The sequence below is a fragment of the Triturus cristatus genome, chromosome 4_2, assembly GCF_964204655.1.
Source record: "Triturus cristatus chromosome 4_2, aTriCri1.1, whole genome shotgun sequence".
In the NCBI taxonomy this organism is placed as follows: Eukaryota; Metazoa; Chordata; class Amphibia; order Caudata; family Salamandridae; genus Triturus; species Triturus cristatus.
Genome location: NC_140586.1, coordinates 70,440,203 through 70,453,349, shown reverse-complemented (window position 1 = coordinate 70,453,349; position 13,147 = coordinate 70,440,203). Strand labels below are relative to the sequence as shown.

The 13,147-nt window shown below is 49.3% G+C and overlaps 1 protein-coding gene across 1 annotated transcript in view; it reads right to left on the bottom strand.

The window, feature by feature from the left end:
- PRKCSH (PRKCSH beta subunit of glucosidase II) overlaps positions 1-13,147 on the bottom strand; it is a 377,155-nt gene that overhangs the window by 187,559 nt on the left and 176,449 nt on the right. Inside the window, exon 11 of the mRNA XM_085600555.1 lies at positions 7,963-8,053. Within this exon, the coding sequence (XP_085456681.1) occupies positions 7,963-8,053 (91 nt within the window). The remainder of the gene's footprint in view (positions 1-7,962; positions 8,054-13,147) is intronic.

Below are 13,147 nucleotides of genomic sequence, written 5' to 3'. Positions count from 1 at the left end.
GCAAGGCCCGCTGAGAAGAACATTCCCAAACATAGCCACGCTTTTCAACTTACAGTGAAGTGATGGGAAAACAAGTTAGAGTTCATCCTGCTGGTGGGCACCTGCACTGCCAAACTTTCAGAAGTTGGGAGCTGGGTCAAGAAATCCAGGTTGCCGGGAGGTCTATGGCAAAGGGCAACTTAACAGTTGACTGGTGGAGGCCAGGTGAACTGTTCAGCTCAAGTGCTCAAAGGTGTGTCCGTGATGGCTTGTCTGAAAGCCAAAATAGGTTCTGTTGCTGCCTGGCCAAGCAGCAGGACCTCAGTCAGTACATTTATTTTTACCTCCCTAGTAGTCGGATGAAAGAAAACAAGCTACTTACCTGTAACTTTAGTTCTCCAGTATTGGAAACTTTCATAGATACACATGCTTGAATCATTCCCCGTCGTCGAGATGGGAGTCCCCGGTATATATAAAAATAGTAGTACAAATCATTACAAATTAGAAACCAGGCCTAGGCCCATTCTAGGTTTATAACATATCCACCTCTTTTTGTAAAAGAGACCAAATAAAATCAACAACCAATCAGATCAGCCTCACCCTGTAGAACCTTCCTGAGAACACCTCAGACCCACAGATTTTCGTAGCCGTAGTGCCACTGTCCAACCATAAAATGCAGAAGGTCGAGCTTTCCCAGGAGAGGAGGGTGGGTCGCATGTGAATCTAAGAAAGTTTCCAATTCTGGAGAACTAAAGTTACAGCTAAGTAACTGTTATCTTACTCCAGTATTGGAACTTTCATAGATTTCCATGCTTGAATCAGAGTAGCTAGCAGTCATGAGCACATTTCTTTGTGTGTATCAAATCAAACTGATATTAACAATGCGTCAATAAGATTAAGGAAAGCACTAAATAACATATCGCAGTTTAGACTTTCTTTTTTTAAAAGACAGTGAAATAAAAAAGAACGTCAAAATTCAAATGTAAACAATATATCCCTGCATGCACTCAGACATAAGCACCCAAATTGAAATCTATGAAAGAATGTGCGAAGAAGGTATAAGAGAAAAGTAAGGAGGGATGAGAGGGAAAGCTCACCGCTTATTGAAAGAGGTTCCTCAAAACTGCTTAACCCACAGCAGCGTTGCTGCGCATTGAAGAATCCAAGCAGTTATGTCTTGTGAAGCTACGAGTGCTCTCTCAGGTTGCTGCTCTGCATATGTCCCGGATAGGCACTCCAGCAAAGAGGGCCGTTGAAGAAGAGATCGCCCTCGTGGAGTGAGCACGGACCTTCCCCTCAAGGGGCGTCCCTGCTGCTTGATGACAATATTTGATAGCGCTTGAAATCCAACATGCAATACCTGGTTTGGAAAGGGGAAAACCTTTATGAGGGGCGCTGTAAGCCACAAAGAGTTGGGGTGACTTTCTAAAATCCTTAGAACTTCAGGCAACATTGAATATCCAATGAGTGAAGGGACCTCTTGGCCGAAGTTCGAAGGTACCTTTGGGATGAACTTGGGGTTGGTACGGAGTATAACTGTTTCATTCTTAAATTGATGAGTGCCTGTAACTTAGTGAACCTTCCAGCTGAAGTCAAGGCTAGAAGAAGAGCCACCTTTCAAGAGAGAAATTTCAAGTCTGTTTTATGTATAGGCTCAAAGGGATGCTTCATGAGCTGGGACAAGACTAGATTAAGGTGCCACAGTGGTGGAGGAGGCTTCACTGTAGGGAAGGCTCGAAAAAGGCCTTTCTTAAACTGCTTAATAATCCTTGCCAACCAGAGCGAAGGGCCAGAGGATGCTCTCCTGAAGCGAGATATGGCTGGCAGATGAACTTTAATAGATGAATGAGCCAGGCCCGCTTTCGCCAAGGAAAAAATGTAAGGAAGGATTTCATGAGCCAAGGAAGAGAAAGGATGAACTCTCGAGTCATGGCACCAGTGGCAAAACCTCTTGCACTTCAACCAGTAGGTTTTGTTTGTATTTTGAGCACGAGCTTGAGAGAGAATGTCTACATTCCGCAGAGAATCTTACATCGAGAAATTCTCTGTGTTCAGGAGCCACGCCGATAATTGCAGGGATCGGGGATCCGGATGAAATACTTGGCCCCGGGACATTGTCACCAGAGATGGGATCGGTTCCAAAGGCACCAGATGCTCCAGGGATAGAAGAAGCAGCTCCGTGAACCAGTACTGGCGAGGCCAGGACGGTGCTATTAGAATCATTTTGCATGGCTCCGTCTTCAGCTTCCTGAGAAGTCTGGGGATCAGCGGGATGGGGGGAAAGGCGTAAACAAAGGCACCTGGCCATGCCATCGAAAAGGCATTCCCCAAGGATTCCTGATGGTGATGCCAGCTTGCGTAGAACCGGCATTTCTTGTTCGCCGGAGTAGCAAAGAGATCTATAGCCGGTCTGCCCCATAGACGAAAAATCTCCTCTAGAGTCTGCTGATCCAACTCCCATTCGTGGCTGACTGACTGACTTCAGTCTGCTTAGTGTGTCCGCTGTCTCATTTAGCATCCCTGGGAGATGCTCCTCCTTTAGTGAGACTCCATGCAAGATTGCCCATTCCCAGACGACCTGAGCTTCCGATGATAGCGGGCAAGATCTTGTGCCGCCCTGCTTGTTGATACAATGCATGGCCGTAGTGCTGTCTGTCCTTATTAAAACCGATGAATTTTTTATCCTTGGGAGGAAAGCCTGCAAGGTTAGGCAAATTGCCCTGAGTTCCAGCAGATGGATGTGTAACAGACGATGGTGGTTTAGCCACCGACCACTTATCTGGAGGTCCTGCAAGACCGCTCCCCAGCCTTCCAGCGATGCATCTGTTGTGATAGAGGAGCTGGGGTGACCATGAAGGAGAGACCTTGGGAAATGTTCTCCTCGCGAGTCCACCATGAGGCGGCTTCCCTCATTGGTGCCGTTATTGTGATCACATGTTCGAAAGATCCCTCCACCTGGCGCCACTGCACGTCCAGCTGTTTTTGAAGAGGGTGCATTCGTAACCTGCAGTGAGGAATCAGAGGAATACAGGACAAAATGGATCCCAGAAGGGACTTGTAGAGGGGAACTGAAAGTGACCTTTCTCAAAGTAGGTGGGCCATTGACCTTAGCTCTGCTGGTCTTTCCACTGCGGGAAAAGCCTTGTTCTGGGACGTGTCCAATATGACTCCCAGGAATTTGGCGTTCTTTGAAGGGCACAAATTAGATTTTTCTGCGTTGAGGGTAAGACCCGTATTCCTGAACAGCTTTGTACAAGCTGCCACAGACCTCTCGGCTGCAGCCTTGATAGGAGCTTTTAGCAACTATTCGTCCAGGTAAGGGAAAACCTGGTGCTGTTTCTTTAGAAAAGCAGCCACTGGAGCTAGTATTTTTGTAAAGACTCTTGGTGCCGATCTGAGGCCAAAGGGGAGGACATTGAATTGAAAGTGGCTCTTGGCTACTGTGAAGCGAAGGAACTTCGTGTGGGATGGACGAGTGGGAACCTGAAAATATGCATCCTCTAGCTCTAGAGTGGCTGTGAAATCACCCGAATTTAAAAGACTAAGAATGTCCTGTAAGGAGACCATTCAAAACAACTGTTTGATGAGATAGGTGTTGAGCTCCCTCAGATCTAGAATAGGGCGTCACTTTTCCACAGGCATGTGAACTAGAAAGAACCCGGAAATAGAACCCCTCTCCCCTCTGCGAGATGGGGACAGGTTCTATCGCCTCTTTTTGCAGCATCTGTTGCACCTCTAAATGCAGGAGATGAAGAGGTTTCGTTGCTGTGGCGCGAGGGAGTTTGGTTGGAGGAGGATGGACAAACTCCAATGTGTGGCCGAATTGGATGATATTGAGAACCCAACGATTCGATGTTATTTGTTGCTAGTCTTGGAAGTATTGCGATATCCTGCCCCCCACAGGTGTTACATGAGGGGGGGGGAACAGTAGACAGAACCAGGCAGTCGCTATTGGCGCCTAGAGGACTGCTTCCCCTGGCGTCCTGCTCATAGATCTTGAATAAGAAGAGGACTGACCTTGCCGTTGGTTATACTGCGGACAGTAGGACTGCGAGGCAGGCGTATACGAGGAGTACCGGTATTGCTGGTACCCTCCTCTGTATAAGGGTAGACCTCTACCTCTTGCACCCCGAAAAGGGACCTTGCGGTATTGCAGCGTCCCTAATGAACGCGCAGTGTCCGTGTCTTTTTTAATGTCCTGGAGCGCATCGTCTATATGTTTACCAAAAGAGCACTTCTCCATCAAATGGAATATCTAAAATCTTGTTTTGAACCTCTGGTCTGAATGAGGTAGCACAAAGCCATCCTTGGCGTCTAAGGACTGCAGCTCCAGCCAGGGAACGGAACGCAGTTGTTGCAATATCCATTGCACAGTCAATTACCTCCGATGAGGCCCTCTCTCTTTCCAGGAGAATCTTTTATGCTTCGGCCCTGCTGTCCTCAGGCAGTTGGTCTAGATAGGGGGTGAGGTCACACCACATCTGGCGGTCGTAGCACCCCAAGATGGCTAAAGCATTAGCCGCTTTGACAAGCAGGCTGGACATTGATGAAAACCTTTTGCCAGCATTGTTCAAGTGTCTGCCTTCTTTATCTGGAGGCGTTGTTAGAGGAGTCGCTGTATTTCTAGATTTCCTCTGTGCTACCTGGGAAATAATAGAGTCCGTCTTCAGTTGGCTCACCAGGCAAGCCGCGCTGTCCTCCGGGGCCTTGTATTTTTTCTCTAAACAAGGAAACACCGGGACCACCGTAGCTGGGGTCTTCATAACCTTGAATCCCTCTTCCCAAACATGTTCAACAATAGGGATTGTCCTCACCGACATTTTAAAAGGCTCTTTAAAGTCGTACAAGAAACATTCCGACTGCACCGATGGCATAGGCAGATCGAACCTTTTAGCTGCCCTCTCTAACAAACTATGGAAACCACCAATGTCCCCAGGTGGAGAATCCACTGGCACCGGAGAAGGGGAAGGAGGAGTAGGGATAATGTAATCATCCCATTCCCTGTCTGGATCCGGGAGATCTGTCTGTCCCTGGTCATCATCCGAGGTAACATCCTGGACAAGAGGAACTGTAGGTGGTTGATCCACTATCAATTGCAGTGGAGGAGGTGGCAGCCGAGGTGTGGAAGCCCACACAGGCGGAAGAGCGGGAACTGAAACTAGTTCCTGCACCGGAGATGACGTTGGAAACCTCTTTTTATAGTCAGAGAGCATGAACTGCAAGTCAGAAATCAAGGAGGATGACATACAGTCCAACTCCTCCTGATAACCTCCATGATAGTCTTGGGGAGGATCATACACCTGTTCGTCATCATACCCATCCTCAGAATCCCAAGTCTTGGCACTTAACGCGCAGTTTAGAAGGGCTATGTGCATAGCCATAAGGACCTTCTCCCAAATCCTCCTCCTCTAGGAGGTGAGTAGGTAGCAAAGGTGTCACTTTGCTTGGGGAAGTGATCTCAGGGGTAATGTGACATTTCCTGATGATTACAGCAGAAATTGTATCTGTCGTCGACGAGGTCGTCGACGATGTAGATGTTGTCATCGTCGGCCCTGTCGGCGATACCATTGTTAGGACTGTCGACGTCAAAGCCGTCTTTGTAGTAACCGCGGCCGTCGTCATCCTAGTCGTCGACATCTTCACCATGACTGATGACGCCGCATCAGGCATCGTCGACGATGAAAGCTGCACTGTTGGTGAAGGTAAGGAGACTCTCGTCGACGATCCCGTCGGAGTCACAGAAGACTGAGGAGATTTTACCTTTTCGCTGCATGTCGACAAAGATGATGATGGCATCTTCGTCGACTGTGTCGCCGGGAGCGTCGTCGACGGCGGAATTTTCTTAACATGTTTTCCCTCAGAGGCAACAGAAGAGGGCTTTTTGAAGTCCTTTTTTTCTGTGAGGAGGAGAAAAAGGAGGAACAGAGCTCGGCTTCCTCACTGCAGTCTCTCCTGTAGAAAGTCCTTCCCTCTCCTTTACACCTCGGTGAGGAGATTTGCTTGGACTTTACCTGTCAGACCCATGTGAGGTCTTTTTAGAGGCTTTCCCAGGACGGTCTTCAGCGGAAGACGGGTCAGATCTCACCCTTTTTAGAGATCTCCTAGAAGACGCAGCTGATGAGTCCCCATCACTATCGTCATTGAAGATAGGCTCCCTCCTGGATTTTAACTTCTGGAGCCAGGTCAGGAGACGTCCCTCACGGTCCATCAAGGATTTAGTGGAAAAAGTACAGCATACCTTGCAATCTTTGGCTTTATGATCTGGATACAGGCAATAGATGCAGTCCTTGTGAGGGTCAGCCACGTAAAGCCTCTCTTTAGAGCAGGTGGCACAAGCTCTAAAAAGGCCTTTTTTCTCCTTCTCAGACCTGTTGAGCAAAGCTGAAGAAAAAAGTTGAAGAAAAACTCTTGAAAAAACTCTAGGAATAGATTTAACAAGGAAAAAAGGAGTAGAGTTCAGTTGAGACTCCCTAGCACAGCGTGCGGTAGAAAATCTGAGGGTCTGAGGTTCTCTCAGGAAGGTTCTACAGGGTTAGGCTGATCTGATTGGTTGTTGATTTTATTTGGTCTCTTTTACAAAAAGAGGTGGATATGTTACAAAACTAGAATAGGCCTAGGACTAGTTTCTGATTTGTAATGATTTGTACTACTATTTTTATATATACCAGGGACTCCCATCTCGACGACGGGGAATGATTCAAGCATGGGAATCTATGAAAGTTCCAATACTGGATTAAGTTAAGGATCTCAGCAGCCCTCTTAAATCAGTGGCAAAAGGAGCGCATTCTACTTTTTCTGGTCCAGCAGGGGAAACCAACCCAGTATCAGGTGAGGTTTCCAGGGCACTGGCATCCTATAAGCCCATGTACAAAATCTCCATCATTTCCATCTCCATATGGCTGGCTCTGGTCAGAGTGAAAGCTAAAAATCTGAAATAGCGTCAGAAATTGATGGATTCAGTATTGGTTACACCATGCCAAGATTTGGGCGCAGTCTTGGAGTCAGATACCAAAACGGGATGCTGTTCCTACATGTAGATCTACATTTGAGGGGTCAGTGTGATTTTCGCACTGGGCCTGAAGCTGGCAAAAACACTGGTACAGAACCTGAAGTGGATTTAAGGGGCACAGACAAACCCACTGGCAGTACCCTGACTGAAGATCCCTGCGGGTCCTTGGGGCCTGAATGCGTGCCAATGGTGAACAGCGTGGCCTCTTGAAAGTCTTCAACCTGCTGCAACATTGCCAAAGAACCCAGAAACTAGGAGCACTTCAGGGCCAAAGACTGAATTGCCTTCTCAGTAGGAGGGGAATGAGACTTTGAACCACAGTGCTATCCTCGCACCGTCTTTGAAGGGTGAGGGTGGTGCAAAATGGTCAGAGTCCTGCTTGGACTTCTTGTATTTCTCCTTTGACTTAGCCTATGACTTCAACCGCTAAGACCCAGGAATGGTTTTGGGAGCAGCTGTGGGTCTGCGCTCTCGACTTCGACCTGCAGCGGGACCAGCAAGGAGCCTTTTGGTGCTTGGCCAAGTAGAGTTTCACTTTATGTTCTCGTATGGTCTTTAGGGTTATCTGGGCATGGTTGTTGCAGGTCTTGGAGTCTGGTATTGAACCCAAACACCAGAAGCCCACATGGTGGTGATCTGTCACAGACATAAGTTTGAGAAATTCCTACACAGTTTAAAACCGGTTGCTTTTGGTGGGAACATCCCTGGAACAACAGAAAATTTGCAGTAGAATCTGTTGCATCTGAATGCGTGGAAGAAAGTAACTGCGTCAGCCCACATGGGTGAGATGGTACATGTGGCTTCACTCATCACTACAGAAGAGAAAAAATGTTGCCTGGGGATATTTACAAGTTGAGGAATCTGTGATTAGAAGTATCCATCAGAAATAATCCTACTCATATCTTTTCCCTCTTACGATGCCCAGTACTATCCATGTAGGAACACAGTGCATGTTTTTCTCCAAGAAATCATACCTTCTATGAGGGCATGGGTGACTTCATCGTATGGAGGCATCTTGTCCTCGTCGTCCCCTGTCTTCTCAGTTGGTGGCTTTGGATGTTGTTCCTGGGAACAGCAAAAAACTGAATCAGATCAGAATTAACCTGAGAATGTTTCTTTCTACTGGGTTTGCAGCACGAGGAGTCTGCATACACCAATAAACATACAAGAATTAATCCAACCAGGTATGAGTTTTGATGCATAAAGCAACCACTGACTTTTCTTATTGAGAAACTTTCAATATAACTGCCAAACAGTCCAACATGGTGCCAATCTTTAAATATAACTAGCTTTACTGTCATAAGTTGACTACATGGAAAGGAAACATTTTGACAAAAATGCCTGCCTTTGTCAAATAGCACTTGATTTCACTGTCCACCCCCAAAAGCCTCAATCCCAGAATAGTTTATAGCAGATAACTGGCCAGATGTCATTGGGGTGAAGTTCATCAAGTCCTGATTTTTTAATCATCTACCTTAAGCATGATGGAACATGTAACGGGAAGTAATCCGAATAGTAAAACTACCAGTCGGAGCATGCCTCCTGTTTTTTTCCAAAAACCCAGGTCAGACATATTAGCAACTATGATTAGCGAAATTCAGCGTAAGTGAACTGTTCGTTTAGTGAGCCAGTGTTGATAGGCTATTTCCCATTCTGAGGATCACTACAGTAAGAGTGCATTTGCATAGTTTGTGTGGTATGGAACTGCCCTTTAACAGAACTGCATCAGTAGGCATCCTATAAGTTTGTATTATACAATGGCTGCTAAGTCTTTCCAATCCTCCTCACGGCTGTGCCATTTTATGTCCCTTCCCTCAAAACGCCAAAGATGTGAAACAGAACTATACCAAGTCTGAGTCTATCCTTCCTTCAAAACATTAGCCACTGGGACTAAAACATCTAATATAAATTACCCCCACTAATTTTAATCATCGGGGTAGCCTAGCTTCGGTGGTGGGTCATGCTCAGAGGGGTTTTATTTTTGATGTGACAAGGAGGTTTAGCCAACATCCTGAGCATCCACCACTGATAGGATGGCCGCAACCCATGTGAAAGCTGACTGACACTGTTAGACCCGACAGGACCTCCTTCAGCATTTATTAGGAGGGTGGTGAGACAACCCACAAACCATCTATTTAGTCCCCTTGGATAGAGAAATATTTTTTTCTTTAAAAAAAATACATCAGCCCCGATTATTTAAATGTGTGCTAAGTCGAAGACTATGCAGTGATGCACAAACTTCTTTGATATGTGTTACTCTAGCCTGTGATGCGTGGCACCTGGCAGCACTAAATATGAAATACATTTGAGTGTGTGTCCTTGTATGTTGTGGGTTTCATCAATAGGATTATGGGCCAATTTGGCTATGCCTGAAGCCCCCAAAAAGTAGAAAGATTCTAAACCCAACGCTTGATACTTGAGTCCTCAGACCTTAATCCCAGGACATCACTCTCCCCGGCAGCTCCGCGGCGATCAGCGTTGCCCTTGTAGCCAGCCAGCCCTCCGTGGTAGGGTTCAAGCCCACCCTCATCCCGTCTTTGCCTGTGTGACTTTTTTTTATTATTGTGCTTGGTACCGTCTTAGCGTGTGCGTATAACTTTCTTTATAACTTCCTTTTGTGCCTCTTTTCTTTTGTGCCCATTACCTCTTGGTTGTGTTCTTATTTTCTTTTCCCCACCGCTCTCACCCTGTCTCCTGCCCCGCTCCTGCCTCCCAGCTGCGCATCTTCCCCCCCCCCCCTCCGTACAAATGCCGACCGCTGCCGGGGAGCACGCATGAGTCCTCAGACCTTGGTCCCAGGACATCAATCTCCCTGGCAGCTCCGCGGCGATCAGCGTTGCCCTTGTAGCCAGCCAGCCCTCCGTGGTAGGGTTCAAGCCCACCCTCAGCCTGTCTTGCCTGTGTGACTTTATTTTGATTATTGTGCTAGGCACTGTCTTAGCGTGAGCGTATACCTTCCTTTATAACTTCCTTTTGTGCCCGTTTTCATTTGTGCCCATTACCTCTTGGTTGTGTTCTTGTTTTCTTTTTCCCGCCGCTCGCACCCAGTCTCCCGCCCCGCTCCCGCCCTGCTCCCGCCTCCCAGCTGCTCGTCCCTGCCCTACAAATGCCGACCGCAGTGCGGTCGCGCCTAAGGCAAGCCCGTCTGCACCCGTAAGCGCCTGGACCTCGCCCAGCGCCAGACCCCTTGGCCCCTGCGAGCTCCACAGGACCAGACGCCGCTACGACGCAAACACCCTCCACGCACTCAACGACGGCCGAAACTCCACCTGCTTCCAGGCCTCCCCGAAGATCACCCACGGACCCTTCACCTGCCGTAGTTGCAGCTTTTCCAGCCTGCTCACACCAGCATTCCTTGCCCATCCCAACACTACAGGCCACAACCATCTCAGCTGCATATTGCTCAACACCCGCACAGTCCACAAGCACTCCCTCGAACTTTGGGACCTGCTCGACTCCTCCGCCCCGGACGTCGCATTCCTGACGGAAAACTAGATGAACACCTCCTCGGTACCGGCCATAGCCATCCCCGACGGCTACAAGATCACGTGTAGAGACCGGAACTACAAACCTGGAGGAAGAATCGCCATCATCCACAGGGACACCATCAGAGTCTCAACCAGCACCGAAGACGCCCTCAACATGGCCGAACACCTACACTTCCAGATCCACGTCAACACCACCCCCACCCTCAGAGGAACCCTCGTCTACAGACCCCCGACCACAGTCCAGTGAATCCATCGCCGACCTCATCAGCACGCACGCCATCGCCTCCACAGATTACATACTCCTTGGAGACCTGAACTTCCACCAAGAGAACGTCAACGACAACAAATCCATAACACTGATCGACAACCTCGTCAACCTCTGACTCAAACAACTCGTCACGACACCCACCCACTCCGCTGGACACACGCTCGACCCCATCTTCTCCTCCAGCGACCACGTCACCTTCAGCCACACCACCGAACTCCACAGGACCGACCACCACTGCATCAAATTCTCCTTCGAGAAACACACCGCACACAACAAACCGCAACACATCCCACACCACAGCTGGAAAAAATAACCGAAGACCAGCTCATCACCGCACTCGCCCAAGACCCTCCTCCCGAGCCCTCCGAGACCGACACAGCAGCCCACGACTTCAGACTATGGATCGACGACTGCACCAACACCCTCGCCCCAATCAGGAAACCCTCCAACAGACACACCAACACTAGAGCCATCTGGATCAACGACGACCTCCAGAACTCCAAGCATACCTGCAGAAAACTCGAGAAGCAATGGCGCAAGGACCAGACACCAGATAGCCACGCAGCCCACATGAACGCCAGACGCAGACACCACCAGCTCATCAGATCCGTCAAAAGAACCTCCTTCAAGGAACGCAAAGACAACAACGCACACAACCGCAAAGAGCTCACATCGTGAAAGAACTCGCCACCCCCAGCTCCAGCGACCTCTCACCATCACAAGAACTCTGCGACTCCCTGGCTACCTTCTTCCACCGCAAAATCACAGACATCTACAACAGCTTCGATACCCAGACGCAAACGGCACATGCCGACACCCCAGAATCAACCAGAGAAAAAAAACAATGGATTTAGGCCCAGATCTCTGTACTGGGGTGAATGTATGACATTGTTCTGCATTCTGTCCATCAATTGTTGTTTTTGCATTTGTCACCCCGAGTGGGACGGGTATGCTCAGACGTGAGTCCCGTGCTCTCCATGCCACTGGAATCAAGCTATCCTGGCTGAAGAGGGGTGAAACCCCGAAACCGGTCCTAGGATGCTTGTTTCCAGTCCAGGGAGGACCTGCCTTGGCATTTCGGGCTGGACTGTTCCCATGAGGCACAGGGTCAAGACTGATTTGCATATGGCTGGGTTCAAACTGGAATGGCATGGTGAGCAAAAAACGATGGATTTAGGCCCAGATCTCTGTACTGGGGTGAATGTATGACATTGTTCTGCATTCTGTCCATCAATGGTTATTTTTGCATTTGACACCCCAGAATCAACATCCACTGAACGCACCGATCTTCTGCTCTCCTGGAACAACGTCAACGACGAAGAAACCGCCAGAACCATGAACACCATCCACTCCGGCTCACCTTCCGACCCCTGCCCCCACCACATCTTCAACAAGGCAAGCACCATCATCGCACCCCAACTTCGAAAGATCATCCACCGCTCCTTCGAGACCTCCACCTTCCCAGACAGCTGGAAACACGCCGAAATCAACGCCCTCCTCAAGAAACCCAAGGCGGACCCAAAGAACCTCAAGAACTTCAGACCCATATCCCTGCTCCCGTTCCTGGCAAACGTCATTGAGAAGACCGCCAACAGACAACTGATCCTCTTCCTGGAGGAGAACAACCTCCTGGACTCCTCCAAATCCGGCTTCCGCAGCAACCACAGCACCAAGACCACCCTCATCGCCGCCACTGACAACATCAGGCCCATACTAGACAAGGGCGAGACCGCGGCCCTCATCCTTCTGGACCTCTCGGCCGCTTTCGACACCATTTGCCAACACACACGACGCTGTATCCGAGGCAAAACCCTGGACTGGATCACCTCCTTCCTCACCGGCAGAACCCAGAGAGTCCGCCTCCCCCCGTACCGATCTGAAGCCACCACGATCACCTGCGGCGTACCCCAAGGATCATCCATCAGCCCAACCCTCTAACATCTACATGGCACCGCTCGCCAACATCGTCCGACATCACCACCTCAACATCGTCTCATACGCAGACGACACGCAGCTGATCCTCTCCCTCACCAAAGACCCGGCCATCGCCAAATCCAACCTCCACGTGGGAATGAAGGCCATCGCAGAATGGAGGAAGACCAGCCGTCTGAAACTGAACTCTGACAAGACAGAGGTTCTCATTCTCGACTCCACCCCCTCTGCATGGGACGACTCCTGGTGGCCGACCGCGCTGGGAGCTGCCCCGATACCCACAAATCACGCACGCAATCTGTGGTTCATCCTGGACTCAACGCTCACCATGACCCAGCAAGTCAACGCCGTCTCCTGCTTCAACACCCTCTGAATGCTCCGTAAGATCTACAGATGGATCCCCTTCAAAACCAGGAGAACGGTCACCCAGGCGCTCGTCAGCAGCAGGCTGGACTCCCGGCAACGCACTCT